Genomic DNA, 25,964 nt, shown 5'->3' on the forward strand with positions numbered 1-25,964 from the left:
ATTTTGTAGCAAAATAGTTAAGGGGCTTGTTGAGCTTAAGGAGGTATAGAGTCTTCATTTACAAAAAGTCAAGTGTTTGCAGAATGTTCTCTGATGACAAGTAACTGCCAATGGTAGGCCCTTAGAAGATATTAGAAAAAAATCAACACACTTAATCATTCGTCAAGGTAAAAGTGATGCTTGATCAAAGAACAAGAGAGTAGCCTCTTACCAAGAAATTTGTAGTATGGAGAGAACATTAAAAAAAAATATCTTTATTTTTGGCTTCATTGGGTTTCCGGCGCTGTGCGTGGGCTCCCTCCAGTTGCGGTGAGTAGGGACCCCTCCTCTCTGCGGTGCACAGGCCTCTCACCGTGGTGGCCTCTCTCACTGTGGAGGCCTCTCTCACTGTGGAGCACGGGCTTCAGGCGTACGCGGGTCTCAGTAGTTGTGGCTCACAGACTCTAGAGTGCGAGCTCAGCAGCCGTTATGCACGGGCCTAGTTGCTCCGAGGCATGTGGGATCTTCCCAGACCAGGGATCAAACCCGTGTCCCCTGCACTGGCAGGCGGACTCCCAACCACTGCTCCATCAGGGAATTCCTGAGAGAACATTTTGAAAACAGGTGTTTTTAATTGTTTATGTCATTCTGTAATTTTTGTTGCCCAAAATGATGTCATTGTGTCACTTATTAAAAACTTCAATATCAGCACTCTTACCCTGGGAACAGTGTTTTTGTAATCTACTTTAAAATCCTGTAAATGAAAACTTCAGTGGATTTTGAACTGGGTTGTTAAAAGTATGAGAATGTGGTAATACCCTCTGATTAGTGGCAGGCGCCGTTATTTGACATTAGGGGAAATGGAGCTTTATTAGCAAAATGTTCACAAAATCCTTTGCATCAGTGTTAGATGGAAGTGGAAAATGTCTCCCCTGTTGCCAGCAGTAAACGTCTTCCATTCTGGGTCCTTGCATCTCTGGAAGGAGGCTTTGGGGCTCTGACAGACTTCTGTGTGTAAACTGAAGCTACTGTCACGTCACTGAGTCACAGAAAGGTCCCTGCATTGAAAAAATGGAAGTATATTCAGTCCTCTTGCTCTTATTAAAAACATTGTAACTCATTTCGTTTAATAATTTCCAAGAGGTTTGTTGATACTCAGTAAATGGCGTATTAAAATATATCTTAAAATATTGGTTATTTTATCCTTTTCTCATCCTTCAGAATGTTTTTCTTGGCAGTTGTTTTCATGTTCATAATATATTGGTACAGTGGCACACTATGTAACTTATAAATAAGTATACATATGTTGGCGGTATGTGTGTAAGGATTTCTCATGGCTGGGATGTGCTGTCAGACAAGTTTGGAGACCAAGGATCTAGGCAAATTGGATTTATCAAGGCTTCTGCTGTAACTCTCAAGAGCACCAATTGATTACTTTCATTTCCTTACCTGGTGAGCTGGTGGAGCACTTAACTAAGTGTGGTCCTGAACGCAAAACAGGGCAGCCTTCTGGAAGTGCTTACTGAATCGAAGGACCAAGTGCACTTCCTGGGTTCCCGTAAGAGAAGATGATGCTTGAGATCTTGGCATCGCCTAGGTTTCCAGCTTCTTATGTCCCTAACTGCCCACTGCCTCAGTCCAGGGGAAGGGTTTCTGAAGGCCAAAGGCGGTCAAGGTTGTCCCTCCTGGGCTGTGGCGCCGTGTAGAGGAAGGCACGCTGGCTTGGGAGGCCAACACACCTGGGCTCGGCGCAAAAGATCTGTTCCCCACGTGCGCCAAGTCTGACTTGTTCTAAGTGATTGCCATCTCTGGCATTTCTGTGGCTTACCCCTAAGAGAGCGCAGTGATGAGAAGACTGTTTCCGCAGCAGAGGTGCGCGTGTGCACGCAGATGTTTGCACAGCGTCCAGGAGTGCTTGACAGCAGCTTCATGGCAGATAGAAAAGGTGGTCCACACCACCCCCTCCAACCTGTGACCTGAGCCACTGTGATGTCACGCTTGCATTTGTTGCCCAGAATCTGATGCCACCCCACCCGCCACGCTCTATAGAAACCACTGATGGGTTATCATAAGGGTGCGATTGTAAGATGCTGATCTTAAAGAAGAATCACTTTGGAGCATCCTGCTTTTGAGTTTTAGACTCCCAGTAAGTAATCTACAGTATTAATTGTGTAGCTTTGGAAACGTTACTCAATCTCCCTGAGCCTTGGTTTTTTCAACTGCGAACTGGGTTTAGGGGGATTGTTTGTGCTTTAAATGAGTTGATGCGCATCATGTTTGCATAGCACCTAAAAGGTAGATTCCTGCCTCTGGTCTGTTGCTGGGGGCAGGGGTGGGGGTTTCCAGCTGATTGAGGGCTGGGTGGCCAGAGAGGGCAGGCAGATGCCACTGCTGAAACGTTTCCAGGGAGTCCTTGGCCCAGGTGGGCTGCGCTTTCCCTTGGCTCCAAACCAGATGACATCTTAGTTTTAAGTGATTTAGTTTGTGATCTGAGTATTTTCTAACCCTCTCTTCTCTTTTTGTGTTGTAGGAACCCAGATCTTCAGTGGTCAAAGTGACTTTAGAATCACTACCTTGAAATTTCATCCGAGAGACCACAGTGTTTTTATATGTGGCGGCTTCAGCTCTGAAATGAAAGCTTGGGACCTAAGGACCAGCAAGGTAACACCCGCCTTCCTCACTTGGCCTTTCCAGGAGAGTTTGCCTTGACAATCTGAATGATTGGGGGCGGGTCAGTGTCTATATATAGGACCCTTGAGATGGAATAATTACCACTTAATATTTAATCAGTGTGAAGCATAACTTTTAGATATTTTGAAAGAACATTCTTAAGTTGTTAGATTATTAAAGCATCATAGGTGCAATTCTATACAGCATATTACTGAAAATATTTGCTGAATACCTACTGTGTGCACATGCTTCCAGATGTTATCAAATGAATCAGCCTCGGATTACTCAAGGGAATAATATGTGGATACAAATAAGTGGTCTGGAGAAGTGCTGTGTGTGTGTGTGTGTGTGTGTGTGTGTGTGTGTGTGTGTGAGTGGGGGTGGGGAGGAGGGACCAGCGCTCAGAGGGGGTGAGCTTTCAGCTCAGCTCAGTGCAAGGAAGGCTTCTCGGAGGAGACAGTTCCCATTGGGGTTAAAGGCTGGTCACCGTCAGTCCCATAGAGAAGTGATGTCCCCTCCCATCCTTCACCACAGCCTGCCGCTCCTGTTGCTTCTCTAACTTAAGAAATGGCAACTCCAGGACTTCCCTGGAGGTCCAATGGTTAAGACGCCACGCTGCCAATACAGGGGGCGCAAGTTCCATCCCATGTCGGGGAACCAAGATCCTGCATGCCGTGCGGTGCGGCAGAAAAAAAAAAAGAAGTGGCAACTCCATCCTTCTGGCTGTTCAGGCCCACACCATCAGCATCATCCCTCTCTGCTCTTCCTATCATCCCCACACCCAAACCATCAGCAAATCCATTCGTAACTCTGGTTTCAGCCGCCCTTGTCTCTTGCTCAGATAATGGCAGTAGTTTCCTCTCTGGTATCCGTCTTCCCCTCCTCCGCCCCTCAGCTTGTTCTCAACACGGTAGCTGGAGTGGCCTGTGACAGCAGAAGTTGGCTGTGTCACTCTTCTGGTCAGAAGCCTCCAGGCTCAGCTCTCACTCACAGTGAAAGCTGTGTCCCTACAGTGGCCCACGAGGCCTCGTGACCTCCCCTCAGCTGCTCTCCTCAGCCCCAGCCCTGCTAGCCCGCTCCCTTCCCTAGAACACACCGGCCCATTCCTGCCTCAGGGCCTTTGCACTTGTGCTCTTTCTGCCTGGAACGCTCTCCTCCCAGTTTTCTCTGGAGAGGCTCGCTCTCTCCTATAGGGTTCTGCTCAAATGCCACCTCTGCAGTGCAGCCTTCCTGGAGCACCGTGCCGGCCACCCTGGCATTCACGAGTGCCCCCAGCGCTGCCTCATTTCTCTCCATGGCATTTATTATTGCCTGGCACACTATGGCTTTTCCGTGTCTGTTTGCCTTGTCTCCATCCCCTTGAATGTAAGGTCTTCCAGGGCAGGGATTTTTGTCCGTCTTGTTTGCCGCGGACTTCTAGCTCCTGGAACAGTGCCTGGTACTTAGCAGGCACTCAGCAGATCTCAGTTGGCTGAATGAGTGGATGGGGGCAGAGGGCAGTCATGAGGAATGTGGGCGGTACAAGACGCGTCCAGGGCCAGCAACCTGCTTGACTTGGCTGGGCGTGGGCCCCAGGCAGTGGGACAGCCCGGCAGAGAGGCTTTTTTTTTTTTAATTAAAATTTTTTTTAATTAATTGATTTTATTTGTTTTATTTTTGGCTGTGTTGGGTATTAGTTGCTGCACACAGGCTTTCTCTAGCTGTGGCGAGCAGGGGCTACTCTTCACTGTGGTCTGTGGGCTGCTCATTGCAGGGGCTTCTCTTGTTGTGAAGCACAGGCTCTAGGCGCTGGGCTTCAGTAATTGTGGCACGTGGGCTCAGTAGTTGTGGTGCACGGGCTTAGTTGCTCCACAGCATGTGGGATCTTCTCGGACCAGGGATCGAACCCATGTCCCCTACATTGGCAGGTGGATTCTTAACCACTTCGCCACCAGGGACGTCCCCAGAGAGGCTTTCAATGCCATAAGTCTGGATTTGGATCAGCAGTGGGGAGCCATGCAAGGTTTGTGAGCAGGGAGGCCAGGATCAGGGCTGTGGAGCGGCTCAGGGAGGGGCAGTGAGGAAGAGCCTGACTGCCTCCTGCCTCTGGGGGGCTCACTGACTTCAGGATGGCTGTTTTCAAGCTCTGAGAAGCACCACCCTGGTCTGAAGGAGGCACACAGCCACTCGAATGCTATAGGGTAGTTCATGGTGACACCTGCATTGATCTTGACCTTGAAAGAAGAGGGTGTGGAACGTGAGAGTGTCCTCCTCCATTTGGAACTTAGGGGAGTCAGTGGTCCCACGCCAAAGGGCTCTAGCCTGCTGGATCTGCCGTGCTAAAGCCTCCACCTAAAAGCATCCCCCTCCAGGACCACCTCCTGCCCCATCCTGGGCAGGTGCAGCCCCCAGCAGGTCTGCACTGAGCAGAGGCCGTTCTGGGTGGAAGGAGGCGGGACGAGGCCTCCAGTGCCAGATTCGAAAGGCAAGTTGGTGCTTCAGACCAGCTACTGCAGGAAGGCACTTTCCCACCAGGCTGTGGGAAGGGGCTGCTGGTGTTTGGAGGAGAACCTGAAACCAGAGACAGTTTCCTTAAGAGAACAGGATGTTTTATCCACAGGTATCTTGCTTAAAGTACTTCACAAGTGGGAGAATTAGAGCATAGAGAGATGTACTCTTTTTTTAAAAAAACACACATTTTTCTTTTACAAGAGACTGTTTTTTTTCAACAAGAATATTTGGAAAAGAGAGAAAAGTTACCCACAAAGAAGTGGATGCGCGGACTTTAAAAGCACCAGAACACCTATACTTGGGATAGAAATACATGATAAGTGAAAGAAGACGTTGGAAAGTGCTGTTAGAGTTGGAAGCTCTTAGTTGTGCCATCTGAAGTGGGGCCCCTGATCACCCAGCCCCTATTGACGGCCACGTCCCTTAGAGGTGCGCTTACTGTTTTTAGCCTCAAAGACCAAACACGTAAGAAATTACTCATCAAGGACGCCATCTGATTTAAGACTTTGTTAAAAATATCGGATTTTCTTTTAGGGCAGACGCCAGCTGACGCTCTCTGAGAACACTGGGGGAGAAGCAATTAGGAGCAGATGTTGCTGTGACTGGTATTGGCATGTTTGCCAGTCTCTCCCCAGCTAATAATGTGGGTAAAGGGATCTGTGCAGTATTTGTTTTTACTTCCTTTTTACCAACAATCGACTGCCTGTCCTCCCTTGCTGGATCACAGGACTGGTTCTGTTTGCATCAGCCACACTTAGAGGACTACTCTTTTTGCTGCTTCAGTTATGTTTCCTCTGACAGGTGTGGTCCAAGTGCTTCGTCTGGCCCCAGCAGGAGGGCCAGAGAGGAAAGGTGGGGGCAGGTGGGCGCCCACCTGGGGTGGCTCTCTGCCCTCCTGCTGGGCTCCCGCGGGGTGCTTTTGAGGCTCTGTCCCAGGTGCTGAACTCTCCAGCCCTCCCTGGCGCTCATAGGGCTGAGCAGTGTGGCCTTTTCTGACTGCCTTCAGGGGCAGCCATGGAAACTGCAGGAGGGACACATACTTTGGCTTAAAATCAAGATGGGTTTCCTCTTTTAAAAAACAACAGGAAGGACTGTTATTATTATAAAAGTAATATGTGATTATATGAAGAAATTAGAAAACAGAGATAGAGAGAAGGGGTAGTTGAGCCAGCCAAAGGTAACATTTAACATTAGTGGCATTTAAATATTTTTATTTCATTGCTCTTTTCCACTGTGTGTTTGTTATTTATTTATTTATTTATTTACTTACTTACTTACTTATTGGTTGCATTGGGTCTTCGTTTCTCCACACGGGCTTTCTCTTCATTGTGGTGCACGGGCTCCTCATTGCAGTGGCTTCTCTTGTTGCAGAGCATGGGCCCTAGGCACATGGGCTTCAGTAGTTGCAGCACATGGGCTCAGTAGTTGTGGCTTGTGGGCTCTAGAGCGCAGGCTCAGTAGTTGTGGTGCACGGGCTTAGTTGATCCTCGGCATGTGGGATCTTCCTGGAGCAGGGATTGAACCTGTGTCCCCTGCATTGGCAGGCAGATTCTTAACCACTGCGCCACCAGGGAAGTCCCTCCACTGTGTGTTTTTTAAACATTGTTTGGTCTTATGTTTATACAGTTCTGTATTTTGCTTTTCACACAGCATTGTAAGGGCTTTCCTCACAGACAAGTGAATTCTTGTAGATGTTCAGTGCCTTTGCTGATGCAGTGTGCCTGACTGATTTGCTTTTGCCTTCTTCTCAGTACGCAGAGCCGTGTCCGACACAGTGGGCACTTGATAAATTCGGATCGAACAAGTCCATTTCAAATGGTTTAGCTCATTAAACCATTTCCCGAGGTTGGATTTTAGGACATTTCCTTTTATTTTGTTCGGTTTGCCGTTTAAAGTTAATAGATGTGAAGATAGAGGTCAGGGGTCAGCTAGCTGCAGCTTGGGGCTAAATCTGACTTCCTGCCTGTTTTTATAAATAAAGTTTTATCGGAATGCAGTTCCGGTCATCCATTTGTGTATTGGCTACAGCTGCCCTCACACCACAGAGTTGAATAGCTGCCCCAGAGACTACATGGCCCGCAAAGCTAAAATTACTTACGATTTGGCCGACCCCTGTGAAGACAGACACAGGGGCTGTGACGTGTGTCACGCCCTGGCTTGTGGGGGTGGTTCCTCCTGCCCTGGCTGGCAAGGTGGGTGCCCTCGTGCCTCACCCTGTTATGGGCACCCATGCAAACCATGTGCCCAGAGAATGTCTTTTCCGGAGAACCGTGCTTCAGTCAGGGGTATAGGGGTCGTTTCCCTCTCTTGTTATAATCTCCAGACAAAGCATCCAGTCTCTCTTATTATCCATTCCACTGTCAGACACATTTGTGCATCTTGTGTTTTCCACAGTTGCAGTTATATCCTGCAGCTTGCACCCCAGAACTCAAATTGCTGGGTTAAAGTGAGTCAGCATTTTGAAGGTAAGGGATGGGTTTCTGACCACGGAGCTGAGTCCACCGTTGAAGCAGGATGGCAGGGCCAGACAGCTTCTCGCCGGGTCTGAGGAGTAGCTGAAACAGATAACTTTAAAGCTCCTTTCCAGTCATAGACGTTTATGATTCCTTAAGCTTAGCCACGTGGCAAATGTTGGGATTCTGGACTTCTCCGGTCCAGCCCAATTCATTACAGCAGATGAGCCGTTTGGTGCCCCTTTCTTTCTTTCTTTCTTTTAATTAATTAATTAATTAATTAATTAAATTGGCTGTGTTCGTTCTTCGTTGCTGATGTGGGCTTTCTCTAGTTGCAGTGAGTGGGGGCTACTCTTCATTGTGGTGCACGGGCTTCTCATTGTGGTGGCCTCTCTTGTTGCGGAGCACAGGCTCTAGGCGCATGGGCTTCAGTAGTTGTGGCTCACGGGCTCTAGAGCACAGGCTCAGTAGCTGTGGTACATGGGCTTAGTTGCTCCACGGCATGTGGTATCTTCCTGGGGCAGGGATCGAACCCATGTCCCCTGCATTGGCAGACAGATTCTTACCCACTGCGCCACCTAGGAAGTCCCTGGCGCCCCTTTCTTTTCTTGGTCGATCTGCCTGCTCAGGTTTGATGATTGCAGCACACCCCTCATCACTGCAGAGGACCCGACTTCATTTCCAGCAGGCCAGCAGGCCAGCAGGACGTTCCGCACACGCCCTCTGTGCTGGCTCTGTGCTGCCAAGACAGGCTTTTCTGACTCTTCTGTGTCCTGACGGTCTGTTCCAATGTGGGTATGGTCTGGAACCCAGTATTTCTGTGGTCTGACCTTCATGTTACTGTGGGGGTCCAAGCCCCTCCAGGCCGCCAGTGCTTATTGGCCTGAGCTCCAGGAGACCTGGTTCCCATCCTCCCTCTCCTGCACGCTTAGCCAGCTGATTCTAGGCAAATCTCTAGGCTAAAGCCTCTGTCAGTCCGGGTTTCCCCAGTGGCATAGTAAAGGGGCAGGACGAGGTCATCCCTAAGGCAGGGCCTTTTAACTCTCCTCTACGTAGGAGAGCACCTGGGGCGCTTGTTAGGATGCAGACTCTGTTTCAGCAGGGTGATGTCTTAGTCAGCTTAAACTGCTATAACGAAATACCGCAGCCTGGGGGTCTTAAACAACAGACATTTCTTTCTCATAGTTCTGGAGGCTGGAAGTCCGAGATCAGGGTGCCAGTGTGGTTGGGTTCTAGTGAGGAGTCTCCTCCTGGCTTGTAGACAGCTGCCGTCTTACTGTGTCCTCACATGATGGAGAGCAAGCGAGCCCTGGTCTCTTCATCCCTTTTTCAGGCCACCATTCCCATCATGGGACCTCTACCCTCATGACTTTATCCAAACCTGATTACCTCACAGAGGCCCAAACTCCAGATACCATCACATTGGAGATTACGGCTTCAAAATATAGATTTTTTTGGGACACAAACATTCAATCTATTGCAGGTGAGATCCTGCTCCCAGGAGATGCAGAGGCAGATGGCCCATGGACCACACTTTGAGAAGCCAGGGCTCAAAAGGCCTTTGTTTTCTGTTTTGTTTGTTTGTTTGTTTTTTAATTAATTTACTTATTGGCTGCTTTGGGTCTTTGTTGCTGCACATGGGCTTTCTCTAGTTGTGATGAGCAGGGGCCGCTCTTCATTGTGGTACACGGACTCCTCATTGCAGTGGCTTCTCTTGTTGTGGAGCACGGGCTCTAGGCACATGGACTTCAGTAGTTGTGGCACATGGGCTCAATAGTTGTGGCTCGTGGGCTCTAGAGCACAGGCTCAATAGTTGTGGTGCACGGACTTAGTTGCTCCGGGGCATGTGGGATCTTCCTGGAGCAGGGCTCGAACCTGTGTCCCCTGCATTGGCAGGCAGATTCTTAACCACTGCACCACCAGGAAAGTCCCTCAAAAGGCCTTTGAACATAGAGATCCCATGCTTCTCTCATGCGCGCACCCTTGGTCTTTGTCCTCGATTGCCCTGCGCCACCTCTGACCTATCTCAGTGATAACTAGGCTGTGAGCACCTTCACCTGACAGGTGTTCATTTACAACTGCCTGTGAGGGGGGCTGGGCTGAGTCATGTCTGCGCCCTGGCATCTCCCACAGGACCAGAGCAGGTGCTCAGGGGGTAACCTGGAGTGAGCTGCAGGGGTCAGCCGCCCCTCCCATCATGATGGAGCCCTGCAGGAGCACCCACCTGCCCACAGCTCGGGGGCAGTGGCCTCCCTGGGATCTCTGCAGAGGGAGTGGGCCCTCCAACAAATGGGAAATAAAGGCTAGCTGCAGTTCAGCTGCAGCTGGTCATCCCGGAAGTGTAGACAGAGGCCGAGCACTTGGGAGCTCCTGGCCAGATGAGGTCTGGTGCAGGGGTCCTAACACTGCTGTTCTTGGCCAAGTCCGAGCTCTCATGCTCCCCAGTGTCTGGTAGATGACGGAGTTTCCAGCCTCGCAGGGCCCTGGCTCTGTGCCCAGCAGGGACTGGGAGCTGGAGAGTTCCAGATCTGCAGGGCCCCCCAGCACTGTGGGAAAGGCTCCAAGGTAGTCACTTTAAAGTTGGCTTTAAGATGACTACGTAGTTTGAGTCAAAAGTTAGGATAGGCAATAAAATTTCTCCCTTGTATCATGAATTATAGTTGTAGAAAAACTCCTACAGAGGCTTAAAAATCATATTGCATATTTAGTGAATCACCCTTTTTGCAAGACTAAATTATGGAACCCCAACCTCAGCAAATTACCTCTCAGCTGAGCAGGATCGAGCGCTGCAAACTGGAGCAGCCCTGGAAAATCTGGGACATGTGGCTCCCGGAGCTGGGAGCCTGGCCTCTGCCCCAGTTCTCTTCCCTTCCATGGGCAGGACCGACACAGGACAGTCTGGGGCCGAGTGCGACCCTGTAGCTCTACTCCGCTCCCAAGAAGGAGAGTCTCGTGTGCACTCAGGCCCCCTTGGGCCTTCAAAACACCGACCCCCCACCTGCTCGGGTAATTCTCAGGATAAGATCTGCTCCGACAGGCCCCCTCGCTTTTGCTCTAGTGTTGATTTGACCCGAATCATCAATATTCCATGTCTGATCTACATCTTTTCTTTCTTTCTTTTTGTTTGTAAAGGGCCGTCTTGAGTTAGTTTCTTGCCTCCTTTCGGAGCTTTGTCCCAGACCCACTGCAGGTGTGTGTCTGTCATGCAGGTGACAGTGGGGGAGGCCTGCCACCCGCGTGGATTCTCATCTCTGCCTCTTGTCACAGCCCCTCACCCTGCTGCAGTTTCCCTGCAGAATGTAAACTCCCCGAGGGCAGGAATTGGCTCCTTTCCTGCTCTATTTCTAGTGTCTAGCAACGTGCTGGGTGGACGGGATGGGGCTAACAGCCTTAATCAAGACCAATTTAAAAAAGTCCCAAGTGACGAGCCCACCCAGTTGACGCGGAAGCTGAGCCGGCATTAACATGCCCTTCTGCCATGGGCATCCTGCCTGAGGGGGAATGCATGAGCTGGTCACACAGCCCGTGGTTGCTGGTCTGGACTGGCTGACCTGGTGCGGTGGTCAGAGCACCTGGAGCCTTAGAGGATGCCCACCCCTGTCTGCCGGTGGTCTCGGCCTCCAGTGGTGTGAAAACTCTCCAGGTGATTCTAGTGAAGAGCCGGAGAGGCAAACCACAGCCCTGGGGCCAGGGTTTAGGTGCATCAGTGAGACTCCTGAATGGCGTTTTGCAGAGTTTCTGCTGGTGTGGGCGAGGGTGTTCTGAAATGTTCGTTTCCACCATGGCAGCCGTCTGGAAGACTCAGCGCCTTCGCCTCCTGGTTCTCAGGCGCCATCCATTTTTGTGGCGGTGTAGGCAGGTTGCTTATTTGCCCTAATGAGGTTTTGATTACTCTCCATTTGTCTCTTTCATCGGCTTTATATTAAAAAGCCTTTTTATTTGGACTCTTTGTACTTCTGCAGTTCTGGCTAAGTTTTGCCTCCAACCAAACTTTTTATGCAGATGAGAGCAGGAGACTAAGGGAGACAAAGATGGGGAAAGGGTGCAGACAGCCTGGTGCTGAGGGGAGCGTGGTCACTGCTCTGTGCAACTGGGGGCGAGTCCTTGTCTTTTCTGGGCTCCTGTTGCCCCCTCTGTCAAGTGGTGGTGGGGTGCTCTCAGGTCCCTGCAAACTATCACCAGTGACACGAGGTGGCATGGTCTGGGTGGTCACCACCTGCCGGGCTCTGTACTGGGCCCTCCCTGTGTACCATCTGCCGCAACACAGCAATCCTGGGAGGTGTACCAGGCGCTGCTGTCACCCCATTCCCCTGGCAGGGCCCTCAAGGTTCAGACAGATTCCAGCAGCCAGCACACAGCTGGTTGAACTTCCACTCCTTTGCAGGTCCTCTCGTGCACAGGGCGAATGAATTGTCGGTCTTGGGTGTAAATAAAACTTTGGCGGTGAGAGCTGTGTGCTTTCTTCTTGGAGAAGCCTGCACAGGCAGCCCTTGAGCTCAGATGCCTGCTCAATCCTGCTGCTTGCAGCTCGGTGTCCAGTGTCAGGGACCTGGCTGTGAACTTGACAGTGGTGGGCCCTGCGGCCTCAGGCCTGAAATCATAACACCAGCACCTCTGTGAGGGCAGCCCTTCTGTCCCCATGTGTAGACGAGGAAACCAGTCCTGGAAGGTCCAGCTTTCAGTGCAGGGGTGGGCAGCCACTGTGGGGCTTAGACCTGAACCCAGGTCTTATTCTAAATTCTCCCTTCCCTGTGGCAGGAAGAGGACACATGTCATTTACTGAGCCCCCACCAGGCACCAGGCATTGTCCTAGGCCCCCTAGGAGCTCAGGATCTGGAAGAAGGACTGAGAACACACATCTCTTTGATGTTTGGTGGATCTGTTGGCCTTACCGGCTGCCTGTACAAGTGGCTGGGAAGTCCCCGTGTGTCTCCTGGATTGTCCAAAGGGCAAAGCTGGGGAATGGGTCCCTGGAATCCAGAACCTCAGAGACCTGCCCCCAGCCCATCCCTTCTCTTCACCTTCATTCGGCGGCACTTTTCTTGGGGCATCCAGCAAACTCCAGTTAAAAACCTGAAATGTGAGCTGCCACCTGGAGCTCAGTGTGTGGCAATGGAAGAGCGTGGCACTCAGGAAGGCCACGTCCCCATGTGATCACTTGGGCTCTTAAAGATGCAGTAGGATGTATCAGAAAGTATAAAGCAGGGACTTCCCTGGTGGTCCAGTGGTTAAGACTTCGCCTTCCAATGCAGGGCCTGCAAGTTTGATCCCTGGTCGGGAAGCTAAGATCCCAAATGCCTCACGGCCAAAAAACCAAAACATAAAACAGAAGCTATATTGCAACAAATTCAATAAAAACTTTAAAAATGGTCCACATCAAAAAAAGAAAAAAAAATATATATATAAAGCAGACTCTGGACCCGAAATGATTATATGAATATCGTATTTATATAATGCTCATGTATACATCCTTTGTAATTCATTTTGCCACTAAAATAAGCTGTTATATACTGAACACCTCTTCTGAGATTTTTAAAAATTTAATATTTTTATGAAATCGATTCAGTTTTTTTTACTTAAAAATTTATTTTAGTTTACCATAACAAATAGTATCCAAAAAAATCATAGGTTTGATGCCCGAGTTATTTTTTTGTCTTAATATACTTTAAATACTTATAAAATTTTTTGGTAGCAGCTTTGTTGAGATGTAATTCACATACCATACAATGCACTCATTTGAAGTATACAATTCATTCATTTTCAGTATATTTACAGAGTTGTGCAACCATCATCACAATTTAGAACAGTTTCATTTCCTCAAAAAGAAACCCCATGCCCTTTTGCAGTCACCCTAGCTCCTCTGCCCTCAAATCCCTACCTACCCCCAGCCCCTGGCAACCACTGATCTGCCTTCTGTCTCTATGGGTTTGCCTGTTCTGGCCATTTTCTATAAACAGAATCACACAGTATGTCCCTTAGCATGATGTTTTCAAGGTTCATCCATGTTGTAGTGTGTGTCAGTACTTCATCCCTTGGTGTGGACAAATAATATTCCAGTCTGTGGAGAGACCACATTTTGTTTCTCTCTTCATCAGTTGATTGGCATCTGTGTTGTTTCCATCTTCAGGCTCTCATGAATAATACTGTTATAAACATTCATTTACAAGTTCTTGTGTGGACTTCTCTTGAGCTCCACCTAGGAGTGAAATTGCTGAGTCATATTAGCTCTATGGGTAACCTTTTGAGAAACTGCCAGACTGTCTTCTAAAGTGGTTGCATTGTTTTGCATTCCCACCAGCAGAGTGTGACGGTCCGATGTTTCCATGTCATCTACTTGTTACTGGTCTTTTTGCTTATCCGCATCCCAGTTGGTATGAAGCGGTACCTCACTGTGGTCTCCTTAAGGTTTGATATAGGACTGTGCAGACTGTATGTTTCTTCATGGATGAGCTTTGGTAGTTTGTGTCTCTCAAAGAATTGGTTCATTTCATCTAAGTTATCAAATGTATATACTTAAACTTGTTCATAATATTCCTTTATTATCCTTTTTGATGTCTTTAGGTTCTTTTTCATTCCCTGATATTGATATTTATGTCTTCTTTTTTTTCCCTTAGTCAGTGTGGCTAGAGATTTATTTTCTTCTACTTGCTTTGGGGTTTTTTTTTTTCCTAATACATCTTTATTGGAGTATAACTGCTTTACAGTGTTGTGTTAGTTTCTGCTGTATTGCTTTGGGTTTAATTTGCTCTTCTTTTTCTGATTTTTTAAGGCAGTAATTTAGACCATTGATTCGAAATCCTTTTTAATATCAGCATTTTAATGCTGTATGTCTCCCTCTAAGAGTGCATTCCACAAATCTTGATATGCAGTATTTAAATTTTCATTCAATTAAAATTCTCTAATTTTATTTTTACTTCCTCTTTGACCTGTGGGATACTTAGAACTTATTGCTCAGCTTCTAAATTTGTAGGGATTTTCCTGATATCTTTCTGTTATTAATTCTCTTATGCTCAGAAAATGTACTTTGTGTGATTTAAATACTTTTATGGCCTGGAATATGGTCTGTTTTGCCGAATGTTCCATGCGCTCTTGGCAAGAAAACGTATTTTGTTGCTGTTGGGTGGAGTGTTCTATAAATGACGGTTTGGTCAAGTTAGATGATGGTATTGTTTGGTTAGTTCTTCTAGATCCTTGCTGATTTTTTGTTTGCTTGTTCTTTCAATTATAGAGAGAGGAGTGTTGAAATAGCCAACTATAATTGTGGACTTGTGTATTTCTCTTTTCAGTTCCGTCCTTTTTCATGTACATATCTTGAAGCTGCCACCACAGCTCCACTGGGGGCCTGCTCGCAAGTCAAAGCTATTAGAGCACATAAGGGAAAAAAAAAAAAAAAGAACAAGAAAAGAAAATAGCAGCCTACCTTTGTGCTGTTCATTTCTCCAGGTTTCGCCCGTTAGCCTCGGGAGATGCTTTTTGCATTTTGTCCAAAATTTTAGTTGTAATCCGTGCAGAGAGAGGCTCTGGTGGGCTAACTGGATCCCACATGGGCCCAGGTGGACTCTGAGCCTTTTTTTTCCCTGGCCTTGAATTTCCCCTCTTCGGTTGGCTGGATGCCACCTGTCCTGCAGGTCTCCACTGCTGTCTCCTCTCTGGGGGCTTTTCCTCAAGCCCACTGGGTTGGGTGCCCCCCCCCCACCTCAGTCTGGGTTGTGGCTGCTTGGCAGGTGTCACCCCCCACTGGAAGGTGAGCCACGTGAGGGCTGGGGGACACGACAGTCAGCAGTCTCGTCCAACCTGGCATCATGTCCCCAGACTCTGTGTTGCTGGCATGGAGTCAGCGGCTCAATCCGCATTTCTCGAATAAATGATTGTAGCGCCCTCTGTGAACCTGTGGCTTAACTCTGCAAAGATTCTGTGACTTTAGGAAAGTTTGTACAGTTCACATTTGTGCCCCAGCCGATAGCTCCCTCACGTGTAGGGCGGTGTTGACAGCTGTGCTGTTTTCAGCACACGGATGTTCTGTGTACCCCACCAGCGGGCAGACTCTCCTGGTGGCCACAGCCTTTTCTGCCTACCCTGAGGGAAGGCTGCCTGGTGCCTGTTCGCAGATCTAGCGTGCACACTGAGAAGTGTGATGGGCTGCGTGAGAGGAAATCGCACGGTGCATCCTGTAATTAGGCTGTGCCGAGTGGCCCAGTCATCGTGCTGGAGTCAGAGAGGAGATGAAGGGTGGACATCTCTCCTCGCCCCCTGCACGCCCTTTTTATATCAAGCGGATTTCCCAGTTTTTAATTATAGCCTTTCACTTAAAGAATTGAAAAAAAAAGGTCTGGTTATCTGGCTTGCCTCATTCATTTATTCACTGAACATTTGCCAAGCACCTGAGCACCTGCCACGTGTAGGACATCTTCCTAGTTTGCAAGATTCAAAAGAAGCTACAGGAAACTCCTCAAGCCTGCTGTCATCCACCGAGTTGCTGGACCACGTGGGAAACCTCGGTGGCAGCTTTAGGATGGCCCCCCCGCCCCCCATCACCACCGCCGTACCCTCTGCTTCCCTCCTCTGGGGTTGACACGTGAGGCTGTGCAGATCGTCCCTGCACGCAGGCACCCGGGAGGGCTGGCTGGGGGCTGGAATCCAGCCTGTGCCCCGCTGGTCAAGCCACGCCCCTACTGTGGGGTGATCTCCACCTGAAGGACGGTCTTTGCTTGATATGAACCAGGGGGCCGGGGGGCCAGCCATGGCTCTGTTCCTTCCCCTTCCGTCTGCTACATCCACGCCCCCTCCATCCCTCCAGCCTCACCAGATGTGCGCCTCACCCTCTCCCCCGGGGATGCCACGCTGCTCACTGCCCACCCCCTTCTGTCTTCCACACCACGGCCAGTGTCATCATTTGGAAATGCAAATCCAAACACGTCCTCCTTGGGCTCAGGGCCCTTCCCGACCCTGCACTGCCCATGAGGGCAGGTCCAGGCCTTCCTTCCTGGTGAGGACTGCTCCGCACCGCCCAGCCCTGCCTCCCTCACCAGCCTTGGCTCTGAGCGCCCAGCCCACCCTAAGCCACCACCTCACAGGACTGGGGGACTTCACACCTTTCCAGACTATTTTACTTGTCTGCCACGAGTGGGATTTACTCTTAAGAATAAAAGTGTAGGTAAATTACTTTCCAAAGAAGATAGAGGAAGAGAAGCTCGCAAAGGAGCAGCCAGAGACCTGGGAGGAGAGCTGTGCCCAGGGCTGCCAGCTGCTGGGGGTGGGGCTGGGGCTCAGGGCGCCAGCAGCATGCAGAGGTGGAGGTGTGAGAGGGTGTCGGGGACCTGGAGATGCGGCGTGCCCGCGACATGAGAGCAGAAACGGAGGCTGTTCTCTAGACGTTTCACTTTGATTACAGAAGTAATCTGTGCTCTTTGTGGGCCAACTTGGAGAATGGGAAACTGTAATGAGGAAGATACCCGTTCAGTTTCAACACAGCCAGAACCACCATTGACAGTTGGGGGCCTTCTTTCCAGTTTTTAATGCATATATTTACATTTTTAAGTATTTTCCCCCAACTTAATATATCATTAGTGTTTCTGTAGTGTGAAAAAGTTTTTGGATGATGTAATTTTTAATAGTTACCAAACATACTGTAATGTATTTAACGGGTCCTCTATTGCTGGGTATTTATCATATTCCCAGTTTCCCTTACTACAACAGTGAGACAAACATCTCTGTATGTAAATTCCCAGATGCAGGCTTGATCGCAGGGTAGGCTTAGTTTTAGGTCCTGGATTCCACTGGCCACTTCCTTCCAGGAGGGATGACCAGTCCAGCCTAAGGACAGGGCTGGTGGGTTACTTGCTTGTTTTGAGCGCAGGCGAGGCGTGTACACTCTCACTGCCGTCTGGGAAGAGCTGGTTCAGAGGGGTGGGCTGGAGCGTGGAGGGTGTGGCGAGAGGGGCCCCGACCGGAGGCAGAAGGAAGTGGGGGGCCAGCGCAGCCGGGCCAGGGGGCCTGCTTCCTTCAGGGCCCCTGTCTTGGCCATGGACTAGGTCTCAGGGTGCAGAGTCCCGTGTGTTCTGGTTTCCTTCCCTCAGGCCCAGGCGGGACGGCCCCACGCTCTCCATCTGTCTTGTCCAGAGTAGGCCTGGGCCTCTGTGCGTTGCCGCCATTGCTTCTTGAGGGTCTGAGATGCCTGGAAGAGATTCGTGCACGCCGTGCACTGCGCAGGGGCCCAGACGCTGCCGAGCTGGGCTGCCTTTGGGGGCGGCTGCATTGTTAGAACCCGGTTTTAATTCATGCCTCCATTGTCAAGTGAGGAAAACCAATTTTTCACTTGAGAGGATCAGACCGTGGATACATGTGTAATTGTCTATTTCTGCTTTTCTTGCTTTCCCTCGTGTTCTGTAGCCGTAATTTAAAATTTCACAGTCTCCAATGTGACGACTTCTCTGTGGGTGTGTTCGGATCTGTCTCAGAGTGAGCAGGCACTCATTGAGCAGCTATTCTCTGCCTCTGGCTGGGCAGTCTGGCGGGGTGCAGGGGGGGCCGGGCGCCGGTGTCAGCCACAGGTCGGGGGTCACGCGGCTCTGCCTCCACCCAGCCAGGCCCTCCACGTCCCTGAGCCTGGGTGTCCTCGTCTGCAAAGCGGGGCTGGTAAGCCCCACCCCCCAAGGTGGTCGTGAGGAGTCAGGGAGGTCACATGGGAAGCCCCTAACAAGATGTGTGGCACACAGCAGGTGTCCAGTTAACGCTCCCTGCCGTCTTGGGGTTCTGAGATGATCAGCACGGGGTCGTGCTCTCCGCGAGCTTGTGATAATTGGCAGGCACGAGCTGCCTTCAGGTTTGCTAAAAGCTGAGTGGAGATCATACTTTTCCCCCAGCCAGGCAGCACGCGCCTGACCAAAATGTCAAGTGCCTGCTTTCGGCTAAAGATGTTCTAACCCGGTGCGGTAACATGGGTCCCCTCAGGCTGATCAGAGGCTCAGATATACATTCCCCTGTGTCTTTGATTAATTTTTAAAAGGGAGAAATGAATTAATTATTGCCTAGAGAGCATGGATGCTCAGAATGTAGGGGAAGAGCAGAGAGCGGGACCTCAGGAGATGTCTCCGTGGGAACCTGGCCCCAGGCGCCCGGGAGCTGTCAGGTCCTGTGATTCCTGGAAAGCTGGCCAGTGAACACCCTCAGAGACAGGGGAAGATGGCAACTCAGGCCCTATCCAGGGGTGACTGTGGGGGTGGGGGGTTGGCCGGATTCCCTGGGGCTCCTGGAGAGTGAGGTGCAGTGGGCTGCTTCTCTCCAGGTGTCGCCTCATGTCCCCCTGCCCCAGGCCTGAGGCCTATGATCTGCCCCGCTACCCCCGGCCAGCTCCTTGGGCTACCTTGTGGGGGTCACACCTAGGAAGGCGGTCCTTGGGGAGCAGATCTCGCTTCTGCTTGGACGCAGTGGAGGAGCCTCCCGCGTGAGCCCCAGGCAGTTTCAGGAGGTGCGGTGCGGGGAGAGGCCCCCTTGCTGTGCTGGCCCTTGCTCTCCCACGCAGCTCCAGGCAGGTGGCGGCTTCCTCCTCTCCAGGTTGTCTGAGGGACAGTCTTTGCCTCCGCTCCCCCGCCCCGCTCCCCTGGGGAGAAGGCCACAGTGGCCTTTGTGAGCACACATTCTGGGCCTCCGTTCTCCCATCTGTCAGGAAGGGGCCGGGCTCTGTGATGAGGTCTGCGCGGAGCAGAGCCCCCTGCCCACAGTGTGTAGCTGGGAAGGGCTCAGCTGAGGCCTCATGCTGTGAGGCGTCAGCTTCCTCTCCTGAGGTCAGGGGAGCTGGAGGCCCCAGACAGGCGCTGCTCCCTACCTGCTGACTCCCCTGTGTCCTGGAGCGGCTCAGTCTCGATCCATTCATCAGGGGGTCCTCCAAACACTCACCGAACACCTGCTGGGTGGCACGTGGCCATGGGATGGAGGGGAATGAGGCTCATCCCTGCGCCAAGCCCTGAGCTCACAGTCAAGGTGAGGAGACAGAATCAGACAGTTAGAGTGTAGTGTGATGGTAGCTGCTGTGCAGAGGACGATGAAAGGTCCACAGAGGAAGGACCTAATATGAGTCTGCCCGGCACTTTGGGAAGCTTGGTTGACAGAGGGTTTTAAAGGATGTGTAGGAGTTTTCTAGGCAGCAAGTTAGGGATAAGGAATTCTAGGCATAAGGAATGCACAAAGGCACAGAGGCATGAAAGGGCTTGACAGGTGAGGGAATAGTGAAAAGTGTGTGGCTGGACTGCACACAGGGTGTGTGAGTGTGTGTTTGTGTGTGTGTGTGTGTGTGTGTGTGTGTGTAGAGGAGGGTTAGGAATCAAGATGAGCCTGGTTGTCGGTGTAGGGCCTTCACCCTGGCCATGTTTAGATTGTGGCCCAGGGAGGCTTTAGAGACAGGGAGCCCTCCCCAGGCACGCAGACACCCCTAGTGCTCACGACATTGCCTTTAAGGAAGGCTCAGAGCAGAGGCTGCTCCTCCGGGAAGCTGAGCCAGCTCATCAGTTATCCCTAAATGTAAAAGGGAGAGGTGTCCTCCCCCAGCATGTGGGTATTAAAGCGCGCCATCTTTAAGCCTCATCAAGGAGGATTAAATGCTAATGAATTTAGAGAAGGGCGTCTTGGGGCCTCTGTTTCCTTGGAAACGCTTGAGAGCAGGTGCTTTATAATGAGCTGTACCTATTTTAAAAGTGAGCCACGAGGCCCACTTTGATAGGCTGAATCTCACATGCTGATGGGTAAGTGTGAACAAAGCCGGTGGAGGCCAGTGGAGATGCTTTGTGCTCTCTGAAATATCATTCTCTGGTGGTTTCTATAGAAACCACTGGCACCTAGGTAGGAGAATCGCCGGGCGCCAGAGTCTCATTCGCACGACACAGCGTTGCCTCCCGCCTCGGCAGCTTGGCCCAGCCTGTGAAGACCACTGGCATCCTGTCGGCAGGTTGGGACTGGGTTCTGGACGAAACGGGACAGATGTATGTTGCCGTAGCTGTAGTTTTGCTTTGATTATATCCGTTCTGTACCTGTTGCTTGATTTCGGCTAGTTCCCGCTCTGCTTATTATTTCAGGCCCCACTGACGATAAGAATTACCATTTGTGGAGCTCGTTCCTCCCCACGGGGCACTTTAAAGAAACTTTTTATTATTGAAGCATTTAAATATATACCAAAGTAGAGAAACTGTTTGATGAACCTCCAGCACCCTGGTTAAACAATTATAAACATATGGCCAAGCTTCTTTTAGCTATAATCGTACGCATTTTCCCAACAGTCTCTCCCTCCCTGACCCCACTGCTGAATTATTTGGAAGCAAATCCTAGAAACATGCTAGTATTTCATTTGCACACACTCTTGTTTCTTTAAAAGATAAGGACTGTATGTAAAAGATAATTATAATATCGTCCCTTCTAACCATTTAGCAATAATTCCTTAATAACGTCAGATATTCAATCCATGTTTAAGTTTCCCTGATTGCCTCATAATTTTAAACATTAAAATTTTAAACAGTTGCCTTGTTCAAATGAGGGTCTAAACATTTGGTTGATAAATCTCTTAAGTCTTGTTTAATCTCTGGGTTTCTTTCCTTCTTTGTTTTCCTTGTAACGTATTTATTGGGGAATAATAAATTGTCCTTCATTTTCCTCACTGCATCCCCTGTGGTGTCATTTAACACATTCCTCTGTTCCCAGTACATCTTATAAACCAGCAGTTAAGCCTAGACAGGGCTTCTCACACTGTGGTGTGCACACAAGTCACCCGGGGAGCTTGTTACTCTGATTCTAATTCTGACTCAGTGGGTCTGGAGGGGGCCCAGAGAAGATACTTTTCTAATAAGCTCCCAGGTAATACCTACGATAGGTAGGGATTTTCTTTTCTTTTTTTTCAAGAATATTTGATCAGATTCAGGCTCAGCTGCTTTGAAGAGCAGGCCATAGGCAGTGGTACGTGCTTCCATCAGGAGGCACCTAATGTCTGGTTGGACCACTTTTGACAGTGATGTGATTGATCAGGGAGTTCAGGGGTTGTCTGCCTGGTGCCTCATTTATAAAATTCTCATCAGCTTTTCACCTAATGGTCTCAGTAGTTACTAATGATCATTGTCTAGATCTGTGAATTCGTTAGAGGTTGCAAAATTCTGGACTTCTATAGAGAAAGCTTTGCTTTCAAACTTAGCTACCCTGAGGACAGGAAAGGCAAGAGAGAGACTTGAGTCTTTTCCTTTATTTACAATTTTTCAGAATAATGGGTTGCTTCCCTAGCATCTCCAAACCTAATTAGGTTTTCATGGTTGGTTTTTTAAATTTTTTTAGTATCATTATGAACTTTGGGCTTTATAACATATTTGATATGTCTCAATCAGTTGTGGCAGTTATTATCCCAGTGCTCCAATTGCCCTGTATTTGGTGAGTGAGCCTCTTTCCAGGCTCACTCATTTAGCCTCGGAATCTTTTTTTAAAAATCAGCTTCACGGAGGTATAACTTAATACAGTTTAACTGCCACCCGTTAGAGCGCACAAATCAGTGAATTCTGACAGATGTATACATTTGTGGAGCCACCACTACAGTCAAGATACAGAATGCTTCCATCACCCAAAAGCTCCCTCCTGCCCCTTTGCAATAAATCCCTTCCTCTACTTCAGCCCCTTGGCAGCTACTGATCTACCTTCTGTCACTAAAGAGCAGCTTGCATCTTCTGGACTTTTAAGTAAATGAAACCATACAGTAGATACTCTTTTGTATCTGGCTTCTTTTAGCATAACTTTTTGGGGCTTGTCCGTATTATTGTATGTATCCGTGTTCCTTTTCATTGCTGAGTAGAATTCCCATTGTGTGAATCTATCAGTCTGTTCATCCATTTACCTGCTGATGGACGTTTTGGGTTGACTCCAGTTTTCGGCTGTTGTAAATGAAGCTGCTGTGACTGTTCATGCACAGGTCTTTGTGTGCACAGGTATTTTCATTCCTTTTGGCTGTGTAACCGGGAGTGTCATTGTTAAGTGGTGTAGTATGTGTGTGTTTAAATTTATAATAAATTGCTAAACTATTTCCCAAGTGGTTGTACCATTTTGCGTGCCCGTCAGCAGCGTAGGAGAGTTTCAGTTGCCCCACCCTCTCATCAGCACTTCGCATCGTCAACCTTTTCCATTTTAGCCATTGTACTGGGTGTGCAGTGGTATCTGATTGTGGCTTTCATTTCATTTTCCAGATGACTAACGATGCTGCTCATCTTTTCATGGGTTTGTCAACCACTTGAATATCTTCTTCTGTGAAGGTCTGCTCGAATCTTTTGCCCATTTAAAATGACGATGATGACGAGCTCTTTGTATATTTTCTCCCAGTTCATGGCTTTCTGTGTTCTAGCTAAGAAACCTTCGCCCATTCTAAGACTGCAAAGATTTTCTCCTGTATTTTCTTATAGAAGTTGCATAGTTTTTCCTTGCATTTTTAAGGCTGTGATCCATATTGAGTTAATTTTTGTGTATGGTATGAGGTAAGGTTTTTAAATTTTTGTCATGTAGGATACTCAGCACCATTTGTTGAAAAGACATTCCTTTCCCCATTAGATTGTTTTTATTTTATTTATTTATTTTTGGCCACATTAGGTCTTCATTGCTGTGCGTGGGCTTTCTCTAGTTGTGGTGAGCGGGGGCTACTCTTTGTTGTGGTGTACGGGCTTCTCAGTGCAGTGGCTTCTCTTGTTGCAAAGCACAGGCTCTAGGCACACGGCTTCAGCAGTTGCAGAGCATGGGCTCAGTAGTTGTGGCTCGCAGGCTCTAGAGCACAGGCTCAGCAGTTGTGGTGCGTGGGTTTAGTTGCTCCACGGCATGTGGGTTCTTCCCGGACCAGGGCTTGAACCCATGTCCCCTGCATTGGCAGGCGGATTCTTAACCACTGTGCCACCAGGGAAGCCCTTGGATTGTTTTTAGACCTCTGTTTGAAAATCAATTGGCCATGTAAGCATAGGTCTCTTTCTGGGTCCTCAGTTCTGTCCCTTGATTGATATAGCTCTGCTTTCACCAATACAATACTCTCTTGGTTACTGTAGCTTTATAGCAGCTCTTGAAATTGGATAGTGCAAGTCCTCCAACTTTTTCATTTTCAGCATTTTTTCTGGCTATTTTAGGTTCTTTATCATCCCATTTCAATTTTATAATCACCTTGTCAATTTCTACAAAAAAGTACCTCCTGGTGTTTTGATTAGGATTATGTTTAATTTATAAATCAATTTCAGGAGAATTGATATCTTAACAATATTGAATCTTCTGATTCATGAGCATTATATATTTCTGTTTATTTAGATCTTTAGTTTCTCTCAGCAGTGTTTTCTAGTTTCCAGCATCCAGATGTTTCACATGTATTAAATTTATTCCTCAAAACTGTATTTCATGGTTTTGGATACTATTGTGAATGAATTTTTAAAAAAATTTCATTTTCCAATGTTGCTTACATATAGAAATACTATTTACTTTCTCATTTGACCTTGTATCCTGTGACCTTTCTGAATTAACTTCTTAGTCCTAGTAGTTTTTTCATAGATTACTTAGGGATTTTCATGTACATGATCATGTTGTCTGCATATAATACAGTTTCATAGCTTCCTTTCCAATGTGTATGCATTTCTGTCTTTTTCTTACTATATTTCAATGGCTAACACCTCCAATACAATGTTGAATAGAAGTGGTGAGAGTGAATATCCTTGTCTTGTTCCTGATCTTATGGGGAAAGCGATCGGTCTTTTACCATTAAGAATGATGTTGAATATGTGTTTTCCTAGATATCTTAAATTGGTTTAAGGGAATTACCTTCTAGTCTTAGTTTTCTGAAAGTTTTTATCATATATTGGTGTTAATTTTGTCAAATCATTTTACCACATCTATATTTTTTTCAGTTAATGGGGTGGATTACATTGATTTTTAAAAAATGTTAAATCAACCACGCATTTCTGGGATAAATCCTACTTGGTTGTGATATATTATCCTTTTTATATATGGTTTAATTCTAGTTGCTAATAATTCTTTAATGATTTTATATCTGTGTTTGTGAGGATTCTTGGCTTATTCTTTTTTCTTATGTTGTCTTTATATGATTTTGATGTAAGGTTAATATTGGTCTCAAAAAAATGAGTTGAGAAGTATTCTCTCCTCATATACTTTCTGAATGTTTGTGTACAATTGGTGTTGTTTCTTTCTTAATGTTTGATAGACTTCACCAGTGAAGATACCTGAACCCAGAGTTTTTTTCATTGCAAGGCTTTTACTTAGAAAAAAATTTTTTTTAAAGTATATATACGGAAATCGTAAACAAAACAAAAAGACAGCCCACAGAGTGGGAGAGAATATTTGCAAACAAAGTGACCGACAAGGGATTACCTCCAAAATATATAAACAGTTCATGCAGCTCAATATCAAAACAAACAAACAAAAACAAACACCCAGTCAAAAAATGGGCAGAAGATCTAAATAGACATTTCTCCAGAGAAGACATACTGGATGGCCTATAGGCACATGAAAAGACGCTCAACATTGCTAATTATTAGAGAAATGCAAATCTAGACTACAATGAGGTATCACCTCACACCGGTCAGAATGGCCATCATTAAAAAGTCTACAAACAGTAAATGCTGGAGAGGGTGTGGAGAAAGGGGAAACCTCCCACACTGTTGGTGGGAATGTAAATTGGTGCAGCCACTATGGAAAACAGTATGGAGGTTCCTTAAAAAACTAGAACAACCATATGATCCAGCAATCCCACTCCTGGGCATATATCCAGAGAAAACCATAATTCGAAAAGGTACATGCACCGCAATGTTCATTGCAGCACTATCTAAAATAGCTAAAAGATGGAAGCAGTCTAAATGTCCATTGACAGATAAATAAATAAAGAAGATGTGGTACTATACAATGGAATATTACTCAGCCATAAATAAAAAAGAATGAAATAATACCATGGATGGACCTAGAGATTATCATACTAAATGAAATAGGTCAGACAGAGAAAAATATCATATGATATCACTCATATGTGGAATCTAAAAAATGATACAAGTGAACTTATTTACAAAACAAACAGACTCACAGACGCAGAGAACAAATTTATGGTTGCCAAAGGGGAAAGCAGGGGAGGAATAAATTAGGAGTTTGGGATTAACATATACACACTATTGTACATAAAATAGATAATCAACAAGGACCTGCTGTATAGCACAGAGAACTCTACTCAATATTCTGTAATAACCTGTATGGGAAAAGGATCTGAAAAATAATGGATATATGTATATGTATAACTGAATCACTTTGCTGTACACCTGAAACTAACACAATACTGTAAATCAACTATACCCCTTATAAAATAAAAAGTAAATTTAAGAAAGTATA

General features: G+C 47.7%; 1 protein-coding gene across 4 annotated transcripts in view; it reads left to right on the forward strand.

Annotated features, from left to right (window-relative positions):
• Positions 1-25,964, forward strand: part of WDR25 (WD repeat domain 25) — a 142,289-nt gene that overhangs the window by 91,665 nt on the left and 24,660 nt on the right. For all 4 annotated transcript variants that reach the window (XM_057731836.1, XM_057731837.1, XM_057731838.1 and 1 more), the window contains one exon: positions 2,510-2,640. In XM_057731836.1, coding sequence (XP_057587819.1) covers positions 2,510-2,640 — 131 coding nt within the window. The remainder of the gene's footprint in view (positions 1-2,509; positions 2,641-25,964) is intronic.

Source organism: Hippopotamus amphibius, chromosome 4, assembly GCF_030028045.1.
Source record: "Hippopotamus amphibius kiboko isolate mHipAmp2 chromosome 4, mHipAmp2.hap2, whole genome shotgun sequence".
NCBI lineage: Eukaryota > Metazoa > Chordata > Mammalia > Artiodactyla > Hippopotamidae > Hippopotamus > Hippopotamus amphibius.